Raw genomic sequence first — 17,881 nt, forward strand, 5'->3', positions numbered from 1 at the left:
TTAATATACCTACAAGTCCCTAGTACATGGTACAGAGTGTACCCTGGGCCTGTAAGTTAAAGGTCACTAGTGGGCAGCAGCACCCATTGTGCCACCCACTGGTGGGACCTAGCAAACCTGTCTACAGGTTTACCATTGTAGCCTGGCTGTGCAGTTTTAAACTGGTAATCAAACCTGTCAAAATAAAACTTTTTTTTACAGGTCAATACCTTTTCTTAAATATTAATAAGTCACCTGAAGTAAGCCGTATTTCTGATAAGGCCAGGTGCATGGTATTCAAAGGTAGGGCATGTAAAATGTACCATTCCACGTGGCCTTACAGTGAAATAGGCCCAAAAGCCATTTTCACAATAGCATGGCTGGACTGCTCCATAGGAAAACGTTAGGATACATTATTACATCTAATGATGCTAGAAAATATAATTCAAGGACTCTTTTTAATAGTTATTCAAAATCCATTGTAATAGTAACATCACAATTTGTATAACCATCTAGGAAAAGGTACTTCTGAGAAGTTACCTTTGCCCTGCTTGAAGTCTCTGGAATCTAATCTGTATTTTGTTCTCCCAATTTTGCCAGCCAGTATTTCGCATTTGAATAGGTGTGAATATGGTGTAAACATGCTCCCAGGACAGGGACAAAATGCCTTGGTAGTGGGGAGCTAGTGTTATGCACATGGCATGCTGGCCTGTGGGCTGAGCTCAGGAACTTGATTAACTTCAAAGAGACCTACTGTGTCCCAAGCAGATGTAGTTAACACCCAGGTCAGCTCCCGTCTTTTGTCCCTCCCCAGCCAGCCCAGCCCCAATCATAGTAGGCCCCTTGTTGACATCACAGTATTTAGTGTGGCTGAAGACGTTCTCCACCTTGAACATGCCAAAAGTGGGTATGGTTATCCCCAGGCACCTTTACCCCATTGGTTAGGGGAGACCAGGGTCATTTCCACCCACCAGCTCATGCCAGGCCTTAAATGTGAAATCTCGAGGCACCCACATCAGGAAATGTTCTGGTCTTGTGGAAGACCAGAAGAGGACTGTTTCTGCTGTCTGTGACCCGAGAAGAGCTCTGAAGACTGCCATTGCTCTCCCTCTAACACCAGGACAAAAAGAAGTGGACTCCAAGAATCATAGGGCTGACCTGTTAAAGCTGCAGGTACACAACATGCTACAGGAGACATTTTCCTGCGCCTGCCCAGCTGACCAGTGGTGACTGGACCTGAACTGGACTCTCCTGTTGGGCGCTGCCTGCCACCCTTTGAGTCTCTAAGTGCCTCCCTGAGGTCCTATTTTTTTTTTTCTCGAAGTGTTCTCCTGTGATGGATCAGGACTTTTAAGGACTAAAGTCAGAAGGTGAAATCTTTAACCAGGTCGAACTTGCTTAGTGTATCCGACCCACGCTCCATCACAGTCCGCTTCAAAATGCTCCTAGGCCTTGTTTTACCATGACCATTGATTATAATTGGCACTTTGTGCTTCTTGGTACTATTTCCATTTAAAAATGTAAAAAATCATATCTGCTGTTTTGCAGCACAAATGCTTTTGTGTTTTTACATGCTTTTTTGTCTCTCTTTTGGGCGTTGTCTGTAGCTTCTAGGAATTATGTCAGATTTTGTTTTCTGCCATGAGGTCTGGAAGCAACTGCCAAGCTCTCTGGACGCTGAAAGAATCACTGAAGGAATTAAAACGGATTGTGAAGAAAGGACAGCAAAACAAAAAGCGGAAGGTGAATAACCTTAAGCCCCAGAAAATCACAGAGAAAGTGACTGCAGATCACCAGAGAAGGGAGCGGATCGTGTCAGTCGTCGACCACGTGGTCTGAGCATGCATAGAAGGGGAAAGAGAACCACCAGGGGAAATTGAAAATACTCCCTTTAGATTCTGCCCTAAGTGCCACTGAACGATTGCCCAGAAGGGCAGCCCTGAGGCCTGCAACTTCTGCCTGGCAGGGAACCATGGCACGAAGAACTGCAAAGCTTGTACCAAGTTCAGACCGGAAACCCTGAGAGCAAGGGAGAGGCAGAGGCGAGAACAACAAGCAACCATGCAAACACAGAGAAAAGGGAGCCTGTTGCTGAAGGACTCGACCTGCCAATCAAAGAGGAGGACAACGTCAAGAAATCCGAAGTGGTTGGAGTGGAAGGCTCCGATGCTGAAGTGTTAGAGGTCGGTAAAACAGCAGGCATTCAAAATTGAGAGAAAGAAGAGACTGCTCGAAGCTAAAATGGCGGCGATCCTACAGAAAAATAAATATTTTGGGTCTTTTTGGAAAGAATTTAGAATCCCCTCGAAACCTCTATGGGAGAAGAGGGGGAAGGAAGAAGAGCACAGGTAGCTTGATTCACCAGGTACAAGAAATGTCCTTTGCCTGGCTACGGGTGTCCAGTTTTTGAAAGGAGGTTCAGGCAAACATTATAAACACACCATTGATAAAAAAGGGCAATTACATTGCGAGGCCTATGGGGATGTTGCAACTCCTGGGTCAACCAAGAAAGGGAACAACCCTGGTGAGAAGATATGCAGGCCTGGGAAGCTTTCAAAGCGCAAAGTCACAGCCATCCTACCAACTGCTTGACATCAGGGAGTGCAGCAACAGTGACAGTTAACAACACTGCAGCGTGAGCCCTTTCGGGCCAGAGGAAGGGGACAACCTTGTAGAGGGGCCAGCTCCTCCAGCAAGCGACTCTACCTATCAACTGCTCCACCACATAACAGAGAGGAGCAGGATAGAGGTCTTCCTCCAGGATTGGAGGAGGGTCACTTCAGACAAATAGACCGTCTACATCATCCAACATGGTTACTGCATAGAACTTGTAAAGGTGCCACTTGGGGTCAAACTAAAGAAAAAAACACATCAGGAGGAGGAAATGCGCTGCCTGCAACACAAAGCACAGGACCTTTTACAAAAAAGAGCAATAGAGAGAGTGCTCACAGCAGAAATCAGTCATGTAAACTACTCCGTGTACTTCTCGTCCCAAAACCGGACAAGTCTTTAAGACAAGTACTGGACCTGCTCTTCTTAAACAAGTTCAAAAAGATGCAAAAAATTAAAGTGAAATATTTGCAAGAGGCCATCCTGTGGTTGTGGGAAAGGGACTACACTACAACAATAGACCTACAGGACACTTAACTACATGTTCCCATGAACTGCAAACACAAAAGATATCTAAGGTTCGTAGTCTACAAGAGCCACTACCATTGGAATCAATGTAATACCGAGGGTTTTCACAAAATGCCTGTTTACCCTTGCGGCCCACTTAAGACGGATAACAATACATGTCTACCCGAATGTATATGACTGGCTAGTCAAAGCAAGCTCTTGCAGTGACAAAATGACACCACTACAGTCATGGACACGTGTCACGGCTAGGTTCAACAATCAACCTAGAAAAGTCTTTGACAAAACCAGAGAGAGAAAAGAGTTTCCTGGGAGCGAAAATCAACACTGTGGTGGGAAGAGCCTTTCCCACCCTCAAGAGGATTCAGGCAATCACAGACCAGGCTTGCAGCTAACCTAATGGTCAGTTTCTGACAGTGAGAACTGCCGGGAAGAGGATGGGCATGAATGCCTTATGCATCCCACATGCAAGGCTACACATGAAACCACTACAGGAGTTGATCCAAAACCAATGCTCCCAGGGCACGGGGGAAGTTGGGAAGATCTAGTAGTTGTATCACAAAGAGTACAGGAATAGATGACATGGTGGAATGTGGAAAACATAACAGTAAGCAGGCCTTTATTTCACCCAACTTCGCCAGTGACCATCACTGTGGACATGTCCCATGCGGGCTGGGGAGCGCACATGAGGAAACTAAAGATCAGAGAGCTAGGGATAGCAGAAGAAGCACTCTAGAAGATAAATGTCCTGGAACTAAAATGGGCTGCCTGGCCCTAAAGGCCCCTCAGACACAGATGAAGGGAAAGACCATGTAAATCCAGATGGACAACACATCCACGAGGTTCTATCTGAACAAGCAAGGAGGGACAAGGTTGCACGTGCTGTCAAAGCCAACCCAAGAGTTCTGCAGATGGGCGATTCAGAAAGGAATAACCTTGATAACAATGCACCTACCAGGCATAGAGAACAGAGAAGCAGACAGACTAAGCAGACAAACAACCATTTTGCACGAATAGGAACTAAACAAGTTAGTGCTTCAAGAGGTTCTCTGCCAGTGGGGCACCCCAGAGATTGATCTTTGTACATCCCCAGAAAATGCAAAATGCCAAGACTTCGCATCCGGGGACCTTCAGTGCCACTTCCAGGGACATGCCCGGTCGATAGACTGATCAGGGAAATTTGCATACGCTTTTCTACTGATTCCCCTCATACCTTACTAATAAACAAGTGCAAACAGTCTCAGATGGCACTGATCCTAATGGCTCCTCAATGGGAAGGACACATGTGGTTCTCGCACATCGTGGATATGGCACAAGGAAAAGTAAAAAGACTACCAGAAAAGCTCAACCTTCTTTCCTTACAGGGAGGCAAGGTCCATCACCCGGCAGTAAGCAGCCTTAGCCTAGCAGCTGAGGACATATAGTTTGGATACTTGAACTTCCAAAATGATCCATGGATGTTCTGAAGGAAGCAAGAAGACCAAGTATTATGAAATACTACATGGCAAAATGTCAGAGGTTTGTCTTGTGGTGCAGAGACTGGACTTTTCCTCGGCTGAACAGAAGACACAAGGATTATCAGATACCTTATCTATGTGCCCCAGGCCCAGCTGTCCCGTGTGTGCTGCTGCATCGCTCTTGATCATATCTTCTCCTTGCTCTTTTCACTGCTTTCTCCTTGCTTTTTTCCCTGCTTTTTGGGTGACTTCTTGCTTTCCCCTCATTTTCACTGCATTCTCCTTGCTATTTCCCCCTTTTTTTGAGTGTCTTCTGCCTGCTTTTCCCTCTTTTTCACTGCCTTCTCCTTGCTTTTTCCCCTGTTTTTGAGTGCCGTTTCCTCCTTTTTCCCTGCTTTCACCTTGCTTTCCTATCAAGACTTGGCTGTTAGAATGAGTCTCCGGGACCTGCAAGCGCCTGGTTACCCTGTTGGGTGATAAACCACACTGAACAAATCTATATTGATTGAATGATTGATTGCTAGACAGCCTGATGTACGCCTTGTTAAAGGCACACTGGTTGGCAATAGTAGCCTATACACAAAGCTACATGGGTAGAAGCTTCTTCACAACACAAAAGCTTCCTAGAAGAATAGCTCCACCCAGATCAGTTCTGACGCCAATGCGGAACCTCAGTCTGGTACTAACACAACTAATGATGTACTTCCTACAAAGAACAAAGGAGGTCAGAAAAGGAAGCCAGCTCTTCGTATCGTTTGCAGATTCAAAGGCTGGCCAGTGACAAAGGGCACCTTCACAAGGTGGATAATACAAATAATCCAATTGTGCTACCAGAGGGCAGGCCTGCGCTTTGACACAAGGCCCAGAGTACATTCCACAAGGATAAAAGGAGGCACACTGGCAGTCCTAGTAAACGTGCCCATAAGCAGCATATGTATGACAGCCACATGGTCATCCATCCACACCCTCACAAGACACCATTGCGTGGACATCCAAATAAACAAAGCGTCTTAATTGGGACAGAGAGTAATGAAACATCAGTTTGCAAGCTTAAGCTCATTCTAGCACTGCCCAAAGAGTGACCTGAGGTACAGCTACAAAATCAATGCAGAGTATGTGAATCCATAAAAGTATTCATGCTGCAAAACAAAAAAGTTACTTGCCAGTAGGAGTAGTTGTGCAGCTTCAAGAATTTTCTGAATTCACATGCGACCCGCCACCTCCCCAGAAAGTGAGGAAAAGATATTACAATACCCAAAATACAGAAAGGAAGTCTTTTAGGATAATAGGAGTTGCAGAGGGAAAAAAAGGAACCTTAAGATAGCGACCACACACACAGGCTTACGAGGCACACTCTTGACATCATAGGAGAATGGATATAGTGCTAACTAGCTACAGACAATGCCTGAAAGCAAAAAACAAAAACAAAAATAATTAAAAAGAGGACTAAAAAAAAAAGATTCCTGACCCAACCACTAGAAAGCTGAATATTGCACAGCATGTGAATCCTACTTAAAGACAAAAGATCACAGGTAATGCCAAAAACCTTGCCCTTGCTAGAGTTTTTGAAAAACAGACTAAGGCACTAAGGAGAGCCTTGATGTCGAAAAGGTCTCCAATTTGAGACAAGCCCAGAGACAAGGAACCCTTCAAATCCCTCGAAAAGGGACACAGCAGGAGTCAAGTCTACCGAAAAGACTCAATCATCGGAAGACATTAAAATTCGAGATGTTTCAAAGTCAAAACGGGGAAAAATCTCAAGAGGAGATAAAAAGCTTGATGACCAGTATGTAGATAAATGCTTCATCAGTGTCGAAACGAAAATCAACTCAACTCTTGACCCCAAAGAACGCTTGGCGAAGAGCGAGAGAAAGAAGTGGTGCCTCAAGGCCGAAATGGCTGCATCCTATCCTAAAGGAGAAGGATTTCGATGCCTCTCTGAACGAATTTCAAATTGCTCAAAAATCTTTAATCCCGAAAGACCAGGGGAAGAAGGAAGTTGAGGAAATGGATCGTCCTGTGACACCAGAGCCTCAGGAAGAGGAATCCTTTTATGAAGAGAAAGAAGAACAAGAAGGCCTGGAAATGTTTCAGGTGTCAGAAGACTCCGAATATGCAGAAAGTCAGTGGCATGCGACAAAGACGGATTCCCCTGAGGAAAGGGTAGATTGTTATCCATTGAGACCTTTGCCTCAGGATGACACTGCAATGTACAACTAGGTAATAAGGAAGGCTGCAGACAAGTATGAAGCACAGCTGGAAGAGGAAACGTTTCAGGCATGTTTCTACCAGAGACCCTAATACCATCGAAGACAAGGAATCAATTGCTTCCAATGTTGCTCAGTTTACTGGATCAAGGAAGGGAGGCATTCAAAGAGCCCGCTACATGTATAGCAGTGACATCAAGGTCAGAGAGGAGGTGTGTTCCTATCTTGATTCTATCGCTCACGACTGTTTAAGCCTGAGTCACTGACTCTATCTTTAGGGCTTTTTCTTGGCTGGTCACCCGCTCCAGCCCCCTGAGCCATGTTGCTCCATTTCACCCCGTCGAGGGTGTAGGAGTCTCATAGCTCAGGTAGGACCAGTATATAATTCCTTTACCTCCATCGGCTCCCTCCTGTGAATCGGTTACAAGAAGTGGGTGCCACATGACTTATGTATTCATGGCGCAGTGTTGTTTCCATTTATACCCATTGGGTACGTCCATTCATAACCAATGGTTGTGAAGATTGTGAGCCCCCTACCTTGTGCACAGCTCAGTTTGATTATACTTTGAATGGATTGACCCCTGCCACAGAATTTATTCGCACAGACAGCGCCCTGATGAAGGTTTAAAAAAAAAAAAAAAACGTTCTCATTATTCCAACATATACAGTCAATATTATTGTTACATTAATTCCTGTAAGAAAAAATTGGTAACAATTCCACTCACATGACAGTATCATGCTTAGTCACATGTCAAAGCAAAAGAAATGTGAAAAACAGCTCTAAATTTAATAAATGACCATAACACGCTCACCTGGTGATCTAGAGCCCAAACTCACCACAGCCAAGCAAGCACCCATCGCCCAAGTGGCTGATACTATTTCAATAAGGCGTCAGCGCATCCAGCCCGCTCAACCCACACCCGTTGGCACTATACCATCTGGAGTGAGTGCCAGGGAGCCAAGTGCCAAGGTCTGTAAATATATCTTGAGTGGGTTCCAGATATCCTTCGGTCGGGACTTAGGTGGGAGTAGTGTAGCGTATAATTCACGGTTTGTATTGCAAAAAGTGAGGCTGGCAAGCCATGCACTTTTACCTGGAGGTAAGGTACTTCCCCATCGAAGCTCGCCCTGATGAAGGTTGATCTTATCAATTGTTAACATCCGAACCTTGCGTCGATGCATTTCTGTGCATTTCACACAATACTCATTACACTAAAAATATTTGCATAATGAGCAACAATTTTTATTCATTGTCATTTCTTTTTATATTTGCAATGTATCTACTGTTCTGTATAGTGTCTTGTATAGTCTTTTGATCATTTTTTTGTTGCTATTGTATTGTGATTTGTGTTTTTTGTGCTGTACTAGATGTAACATGTGTATTGATTGCTCATACATGTGGGTGCTCACGAATTGAATACCTATAACTATATCATTGTATGAACTATTTCTCTCGTCTTTTAAAAAAATGATTTATATAAAAATATTTTTTGAACTTAGGACACATAAATTACAAATATATTTTTGTATTCTAGATGAATAAATTACAAAAACTACTGGTCTGATTCATAGCTCTTTGTACATTATAGACATATTGCATAGGGTATATGTAGTGGTTTGGAGAAGTTTTTGTTCGCATTTGCCGGAGAAGAAATATAAACAGGGGTACTGTGCCTGCTGACTCCATTATCACTTCCATTGCGAGGAAGTGCTAATATCCCATCAACATCTAGGCTACCTTCAGAAAATGATTGAACTCATGGGAAGAAAATTTGAAAAGAGCACAGCCAATCCATTGTGTATAGTGAACTCTAGCACCCTCCTTAAGAGGTACGCATACCAGCATTGGGAGGAGATGGCAGAGCTCATTTAACACCTACCTGAGCAATACAGGAAAAGAGCAGCAAGCTTAGCAGAGGAAGGCAAGAATATTGCAAATACGTGCCTGAAATCTGCATTAGATGTTGCTGACACAGCAAGTCACCAAATGATGGCAGTAACAACTTTACACCATTATGTATAGTTATGAACCTTGGGATTTAAACTGGAGATGCAAGCTAATATCCTAAATACACTCTTCAATGAGGAAAAGTTGTTAAGGGGCATTGTGGATAAGAAATTGCACCAGCTTAAAAAAGACTACAAGACTGCAAAGTTCATGGGAGAGTTGCAATTTAGGGATTCCATGAGAAGAGGTGCCGCAACAACAAGCAAGCCTACAGTAAGAGGCAGTTTCTAATCAAGCTCAACACATCAGGATTCCAAGGTAGCAGCCAATCATCTGCACCCCAGTAGCACTGTCAGTACCAGCAACAAGGGTACCAATCCTTTCAAGGAATATTCAGTGGGAGCAGACAGCTTCACAGGGGAGGCACCACCCCGTCAAACAAGTGACTTGCCCTACACAAAAAGCCTCCCACACTCAACACCAGTAGGAGGCTGAATAAGAAACTTCCTTCAGGAGTGGAGGAAGATAACGTTAGACTACTGGATATTAAACATCGTAAGGTTTGGAAGTTTCATAGAATATGTCAAAACACCACCAGCAAGGGGACCAAAGAAAAAGATCCATTCAAGCGAAGAAACATCACATCTACTCCAGGAGTTAGAGGAATTACTGGGGAAAAAAGACAATAGAAAAGGTACCCTGGGAAGAGATCAAGAGAGGAAATCAATCAACATATTTCCTAATCCCAAAGGTAGACTGGTCTTTTTGCCCAATTCTAGAACTCATTTCAGAGTACTAGCTTTCAGAATAAAATCAGCACCAAGAGTATTGACAAAGTGTCTTGCAGTAGTGGCAGCACACTTAAGAAGACAAAGGATACATGTTTATCCCTATTTGAATGACTGGTTAGTAAGCACAGACTCTGACAACAAATGCAAGGAGCATAAACAACAGGTGATGAGGACACTTTTTACACTGGGGTTCTCTATAAACTTAGAAAAGCTTTCCACAAATTCAGAACTAGAAAACTTGTTTCTAGGAGCAAGAATCAGTTCATTACCAGGGAGATTACATATGAGACCAATTCAGGAATGGCTAGAGAACCAATGGTCACAAGCAACATGGAGTTGGTAAGATCTAGTGGTGCCACACATAACTACATGCGGAAATGGTGTGGTGGAACAGATCACACATAACATAAGGAAGGGAATTTGCACAACCAACTCCAATTGTAACCATTACAACAGATGTCTCTCATGTGCTGTAGAGCTCACATGGGTTCGCTCAAAGTCTGAGTGGTCTGAAAGGAACAAGATGCAGTACAGCTTAACAATATCTTGGAGCTAAAGACAGTATTCCAAGCCTTAAATGCCTTTCAGACAGAGCTCTTAGTTAGAACAATATTGAAAACAAGCAAAACTGTTTTTATTGAAATTGTAGGAGAAATATTCTGAAGAAGGTGGCTGTAAATATTGGGTATCCACCGAAACTCGTTGAAGCATATATGATACTAAATCTGACTGGCATTGAATGAGACCGTAGATATTACCCATTTGAAGATACTCTGTGCTATGAGCAACGATCTAAACAGATTAGTGGTTGTAAAGACATATGTGATTGTGTACTGTACTCCCCCTGTCTGTTTCTGTCTTTGTGTAATGAATTGTTTTCTGATTCTAAAATAGGGTAAATAAGAAAAACATTCTTATATTGCTGTGACGGGGAATATAAATGTGTTTTTAATCATTTTATGTAATTTTTAAAGAATGATGGTTCCATATTTTTGGTACCTATATGAGATTTGATCATTTGTTTTGGATCATATATAGTGATTTGTATGCAAATCAAGTGTTAAAGAGAAACATTATTTTAATAATCCACAGGTGTGTTGTCTGAACCTTAATGTGACCTGGGGTATACATAAAGTGAGGAATTAAATTATGGTAAGAGTGCCAAGTGTCTGAGATCTGACGAACAAGCCCAAAGGGTGTTGTTATTTTCTTAAAAGTAGAAAGACTGCCATTCAAAAGGACGGTAGAAAGGCTATGTTCAAAGGGAAGGACAAACACTAGAAGAGTAAAGGAAAGCCATTGAATAAGAAGCAACAAGTGACAATAAAGCTGACCAATGGTAAGCAGTGGGTGGCCTCTAAGTCCACTGCAAGTATTTAGTAAGAGCATCAAAGGTCATTCACAAACAAACAGCTTGGATTGTCTTGTAGGCGAGACCTAAAATTAAGCCCCAGTGGTGGAGAGCTCAGAATGGACCGGCTGTGGAGAGGGAATGCATCGCTTCTCACACTGCCCAGTTTGTTTGTGCTGTGGTTAGCGGTCAATTACAGACCCTTTGATGCACAATATTCTTAACATGTCAGTTGCATCTGCATTTATTATTGGAAAACAGTTTCTGCCATAAATATGCCAGTAGCTCCACCCACACCGAATGAGAGATATTTGCTAGATGGCTCTATTTGTGAGGGAATTACTTGAGTTAAGAAACTGTGACCTTGTTTTCAGTCGTAGCACCCCAGGCAGTGTGGAGTGTGTATAAGAGGCAACCTCATGGCCCTTGCTTTCAGCCATGCTGAAGGGCCCTGACCTAGAGCACAATAGTGTGAATATATTAAAGATCTTGCACCGCAATCCAGTTATTCTTGCTTGGTTCTCTCTCCACAGAGGCACATCTCGTCTGTTATCTTCAACGTCAGGATGAGGAATGGGATTCACAAGCTTGCATGGAGGCCATGCCACAGCAGAGTACAAGATCAATGGTGACCTCTTCCAGCACTACAAGTGAGTAAAAAGTCATTGGATAACCGTTACCATTGAAGATGGTCATTATTAAATGCAGGTGTGATATGTTGTCGGGGATGTTAATCATTTGTGTGCAGTCTGTCATTTGGGGCATTTGCTCTTAGCAATTAATTAGAACATTTCCTTTACTGGGACATTTATTAACAGGACATCTATTATTGGGGCAGCCATTGGCAGTAGTCTAAATCTGGATTGTTTTTTTATCATCATTGGTGATAGTCATCATTTAGAGCAGTTGTCTCGGGTTCAGTCATTGATGACAGTGGCTTTAGGTGCAGTCATCATTCATTATAGCAGTCATTCTCAAAGGATGTAACTGAAGACCGTTATCCTTTTGGGAGCCGACACTATTGTGTAAAACTCTCGATGGAGTTCATCATTTCGGACTGATCATCATTAGTGAGCAGCCTTCATTGGGAAGTGTTATCACTGGGGACAATAATTATTTAGGACCATCATTGGGGAGAATTATTACCGGAAACCACAAACATTTGGAACAAATGGGGAACAGTGTATTGTATGTGATGGTGTGATGGAGACTTGAATTGTAAGCGCTATTGACTTCTTTTTATTTGAGAAGATTCCTCACTGTCCATGCTGCTTGCGAGGGTAGCTTGAAATGCCCAAACTGTGTTAGAGAAGCTTTTATTGACTTCACATGACTTGTACATTGTTAGGCAAGCTAATTATTAACTACTGGTGAGGTCATTCTAGTTAGGACCTAGTTTCCTTATGAAAGGTGTTTTTTTGTATTGCTAATCACTTTGGCGTCGTTTGACAATTCTTCCCAGAATTTTCAAAACTAGTTTACTACTCACTGCAACTGCTGGTTGTAAAGTTTCAGGGTGATTCGTCAAGCGGGGGCCAAGTAAAAGGTGGGGTCCCAAAACAAATTTTTTTTCATAGGGATTTTGATCATTACTACAGCCTGAATCGCTAAATGGATTTACCAAATTTGGCAGAAAGCTAGTTCTTGGTCCAGAAAGAGTGCTTTTTGTAATTTGGTGTACATCTGTTTAGTAGTTTTGGAGTTATTGAAAAAAAGATGTATGTTTATTTAGGGTTGCAGAGCCTCCGCGGATCCAACAGATCTCATGATGAGATCTGATGAGCTGTCACCACTTCCACCAGGAAGTGGTGGCAGCCATCTTTGGACTTGAGACTCAGCCCGAGTTTTAAAAAAAACCACAGAAAAAACAGAAGGGGGCAGGGTAGGAATACCCTGACCCCCTAGGCCTGGGGATGGGGTCCCACAGGGATCCCACCTGGGGCCAAAAACATAAAAAAAAAAATGCTACTGCAGATTCGCAGAGGATCTACGAATCCGTTCCAAAATAAAGGAAAAAAAAATGGCTAGCGCCTGCGCTTGTTTTCTTTCTCCCCCCTGGGTGGGTCAGGTCTTGGTAGGAGGATGGATTTGTAAATATAATTTGGGAGGGAGGGTGTGCATGGCCCCCCTCCCCAGGCCAATTTCAGCCCCAGGTACTCCAGGGGCCAGCTTTGCAATTAGCTAGGAGAGGGGGCATGTGCCCCCAATCTTGGGCTGATTTCGGCCCTGGAGACCCCATCACACGTGGCACGTCCTTAATATAAAGTGGGAGGGGAGTACACAGCCCCTCCTCCCGGGCCGATTTCGACCCTTGGAGCCACATGCCCTGGGGCCTTTAAAGATGCTTTCGTCAGCTAGTAGTGGACTTCTGATCTGTATCCCAACTGCAGTGATGCAGAAAGAGAAACACATCTGAATATTGTTCCCACCCACATGGAGCAGCATTTTTAGCTGCTCCTTACTGGCAGGAGCAATGCCGGCTCTCGCTGGATGTGTCTGGGGCTGCAGGGGCCTTGAGGCTCCTCCTGCACCTCCCTCCCCCCCACCCCCCAATGGAGATAGTGGGTGACCTAAGGGCGCACCAGAGCACCCACCTTTTATTGACTGGGCCCTGGAAGATAGGGTCTCTGGGGCCAAAATGTAAAATAAACTTAAAATTTCACACAAAAAAAGGCTACAGGGATGTTATAGTTACGTTCAAATTTTATACACACAAAACCATAGAAATTCAGCAATTATAGTTAGTTATCTCAAGTACCTATAACTTGTGCCTTAAGGTAACTATGACCCGTGCCATTGCCATGCACTGCTTGTTACTCCACATATTACATCACTCATGACATCTTCTATGACATCATTGATGCAACATTTGCTGTAAAATTATTGATGAGAAAGCTGTGCATGGTGGGTATGCGAATTATAGTTACCTCCGGGCACGAGTTATAGTTACTTGAGATACCTCTAACTACTGCTGAGTTTCTATGGTTTTGTGTGTGTAAAATCTGAACCTAGCTATAACATCCTGGTAACCTTTGTTTTTTTAGTGAGCTCCTAAGGTTTTTGAAATTCTAGTTCCTAGCTTAAACGTCGCTGTAACCTTTGTTTTTTCAGTGAGTAATCTATATAACTTAATCCTGTAATAATGAGAAGGTGTGGAAGTGCAAAATTCAGAAGTAAGGGGGTCCCCCTGGCTTAAATATTTTGAGAAAAAGGTAATCAAAATGAATGTCCCCTCAGTTGCAGCTTGTTGGGCCTACATTTAATTGTAGCATACAGAAAGAATTGAATTTTACAGGATGGGGAGACAAAGTAGTATAGAAAGAAATGCACAACCTTGAATATTATTAGCAAGATTTTGATATTAGTACATAAAACAAGTATTCACAATTTGCATCAGTCATCCAGAGTTATAGAGTTTTAACAATTTCTGCCTGGTGTATTAATGACAAAACCAATAAGTCTTGTAATAATTCACATAATTTTATTTATATTTTTGATATACACACATATATGCAGAGCTGTGATATATCTTGGGCGATTCAATACACACTTTGTTAAGAAACTTTTCATCCGTACCTTACCTACTGATTCTTGGGCGATTCAATACAGACTTTAAGAAATTATTAATCCGTACCTTGGCTACACGTGGCTTTCTCTCTTTTTTTTTTTTTGTTGTTTTGTTACGGGGCCTTCACTCACCCACTCTCTCTCCTGTTGCTGCTTGTCCCCAGTACCCACCCCCATCCATTGCTGCTTGCCCCCATTCACTGCCCTCCCTCCTTCAGATGCTGCTGGCCCCCATTCACCCACGCTCCCTCATTCCATTTCTGGTAGCCCCACCAACCGTTTATAATTAAAAAGAAAAGAAAAAAAAAGTGTTGTGATGTGGACACAGCTTGCAGGTCATGCCGGTTGTTTTTTTATTTTTTTTATTTTTTTTACCCACACCCTCCATGTTGCACGTTTTTCCTCCCTCGGTGATGTCTCCTGCCAGCAATAATAACCTTCTCCCCCACTCACCAGCCCTCTCACCATCTGTTGCTGGTACCCCTGATCCGCCATAACACTAACTATGTCATATTCCTTTTTTTTTTACCCATACCCTCCGTGTTGCATGTCCTCCCTCCTGCCACCAAGAGAAAAGCTGTCCCCACTCACCTTCCCTACCCACTTCCATTGCTGGTTGTAGAAACCCACCGGAGCAAAAAAAATTGCAACACAGACACCACTGACCAAGTCATATTACTCTTCTCCCCCCCCCACCAGACCCGCCATGTTGTATGCCCTCTCTCTGATGCCTCCTGCCAGCAAGAGGAAACTTGCCCCCACTCAACCCCACCCCCCCATTGCTGGTTGCCACACCCATCGAAACCAAGAACAAAAAAACATGCTGCGCCGTGGACACTGCTGGCCACGTCATTGTGTTTTTTTCCGTTTTAACTCACACCCTCTGTGTTGCACGTCCACCCTCCCGTCAGCAAGAAAAATCTTGCCCCTACTCATTCGCCTTCTCTCCTTCGAATGGTGGTTGACACCCCCCCCCCCCAACAAAAAAAGAGTGCTGGCTGCTTCATAGTACTTTTTTTTTTACCCTCACCCTCAATGTTGCACGCCCCCATTATTGAACAGTTTTAAAAAAAACGTTCAGCCATGCTGCACAGCAGCCAGGGTTCTGTACAATATGGCTAAGAACATTGACAAAGCCAATACCCCTCGTTGGATGAGTCTAAATAATCGACATGACTCTCAGGTCATTCAGAAATGAAGATGGGATGCAAAAAAAATGATGTCCAGAATGTGGCACTGTTTATGGTAGACGTGTTAACAATTTGTTCAAGGGTGTTAACCTTGCTTTCTTAACTCGGAGCTGGCTGGATGTCGAATGTTTGCTATTTCCCCATGATCGGCCAGGTCACCTAAAATAATCAAATTCTGAGGGGACACAGGCCACAGAGCTCTAAAACCGTGGTAGTGAGGCACTGGGAATCCAACTACAATCCAGTGATGATTAAACAGAACTTAAGGACTTCCCAGAAAATCACTGCCAAACGTGCACTGCCCTACTAACCCTCACCTCCCCCACAGCTCAGTTGCCAACAGTCCTTTGTACTGCTTCTGGGGAGTATGTATTGTATTGTAATTGCATTTATATGACACTTCTTACCCCTACGAGGCATTGAAGTGCTTTACGCCAGGTAGCACACTGCTCTGGCACCTGAGGTTATTGTTAATGCATTGGTTGTTGTTGGTTATTGAGATAAGTCTTGTGCTCTCAAGGATACAGTTAGAAATCAGGCCTCTAGTTGACAGAGGTATGCACCCTGTCCAAGTAGGAACTGCAATCCTTGTCAGCGTAAGTTACACACTTAAATCGGCTTGTGCTCACCCTCTGATAGCTTGACACAGAGCAGTCAGGCTTAACATGAGAGGCAATGTGTAAAGCAGGTGTGCATACGTGGATACAGTAGCACATTGAAAACACCACCAAAAAGACTCCACAATGAGATATGAAAATAGTATCTATTTTACTCTTCAAAACAAGATAAACATGATAAGAATCCAAATAAAGCATTTTAAGTTACGAATACTTCAAGTATGTACAATGCTGAAAGAGCCCTTGCGCTTTCAGTAGGTTCTTTACAGTTACGAGTGCAATGCCTCCAAAGGTATTACAGTTGAAAACCAATGTCAAGTTTGTGGGAGACTGATCTGCTCCTTTGGGGGCTGCCAGTGAGAATGCTGGGGGGCGCCAGGGACCTCGTAAGTCCCAGAGTGCACAGTACCTTTCTCGGGGGATTGCAGCATTGCCATTGGCTCTGTATTGGCCCACATTGCTGGAGTCTCCCCATGCTGGATATGATGCAGTGATTGGAGCCACAGAGGGCAGACACCCTTCTTTCCTTGATGTGTGCAGAGTGCACGGGTTGCGCTGAACTGCTTTTGTACTGCCTTTGGGTGCTGTGCTTCGGCAAAGTTGACTAACATGATGGTCTGCTCTTGAGAAGGCAGACATGACGGTTCTTGATCGGTGCACTGTGCTGATGAATGTGGATGCCCAAAAGCGGCTGCTGACACGCTGTGAAGGCCCATGACTGGTTGAGGGCGAGTCAGGCTTCGGAATAGCACAGCGTAGCAGCGGTCGTTTGTGCAAATGAAATCTTTGATGGCCCTGACATTTTCTGACCAGGGGGCATGCCAACAAAGCCCTTGGAGTTACTTAGGTTGCAAACGGTTGTAGAGAACAGGTCCAGTCCTTCTCACCGCTCAGGTCAGAGGCAGTAGGCAGCAGGCCAACACTGTAGAGCAGGTAGCAAAGTGGCAGTTCCTCCTATAGTACAGCTCCTCTTGGCAGTCTCCTTAGGATCCCGAAGTTAACTGAGAGGGGTCATAGACCCAAAACCTATTGCCAAATGTGTCCTTGAAGTGGAGGTGACGACAAAGCAAAGCCTTTATGGTTCACAAGTCTCTTTTCAGCCCGCCACTGTCTACCAACCTATGTGTGGGGGTAAATCAGTGTTTTGTGTGAGGCAAGGCCACTACCTATTGAGGTGCATGTGTCAGCCCCTCCCTTCCCTCTTGCTCAGGAAGACCCATCAGTATGCAGATAAATTCAGATGCAGCGGAGTGTCTTGTACTCATGGCTGTCTAGAGGGAATGCACAAAGTGTAGCTGTCACCATACCCCGGATGTGTATTGGAGACGGGCTGTAAGGCACACAAGACAGCTAAGAGCGGAGATATGTCCACTTTCAAAAAGTGGAGTTTCTAGATTAGTAATACCTGATCCAACTTTACCAGTGATATGAAACATAAAGCAGCTACTCCTCTGCAATCAGGAATTACAGTTAAAAAGGGTACTTAAGGAATTCTCAAAGGTAACCGATGAGAGAAACAGGCCTCACAGTAGCGAAAACAAACTTGGGTGGTTGTAAGTACCAGGACATGTAAAACAAAAAGGTTCATGTCTTACCTTTTACTTACACGGCATCCTGCCCTTAGGGCTACTTAGGGTCT

General features: G+C 43.8%; 1 protein-coding gene across 3 annotated transcripts in view; it reads left to right on the top strand.

The window, feature by feature from the left end:
* Positions 1-17,881, top strand: part of LOC146789869 (uncharacterized) — a 575,088-nt gene that overhangs the window by 182,131 nt on the left and 375,076 nt on the right. For all 3 annotated transcript variants that reach the window (XM_085632224.1, XM_085632225.1, XM_085632226.1), the window contains one exon: positions 11,402-11,518. In XM_085632224.1, coding sequence (XP_085488350.1) covers positions 11,402-11,518 — 117 coding nt within the window. The remainder of the gene's footprint in view (positions 1-11,401; positions 11,519-17,881) is intronic.

The sequence above is a fragment of the Triturus cristatus genome, chromosome 10 (assembly GCF_964204655.1).
Source record: "Triturus cristatus chromosome 10, aTriCri1.1, whole genome shotgun sequence".
NCBI classification, from domain to species: Eukaryota; Metazoa; Chordata; class Amphibia; order Caudata; family Salamandridae; genus Triturus; species Triturus cristatus.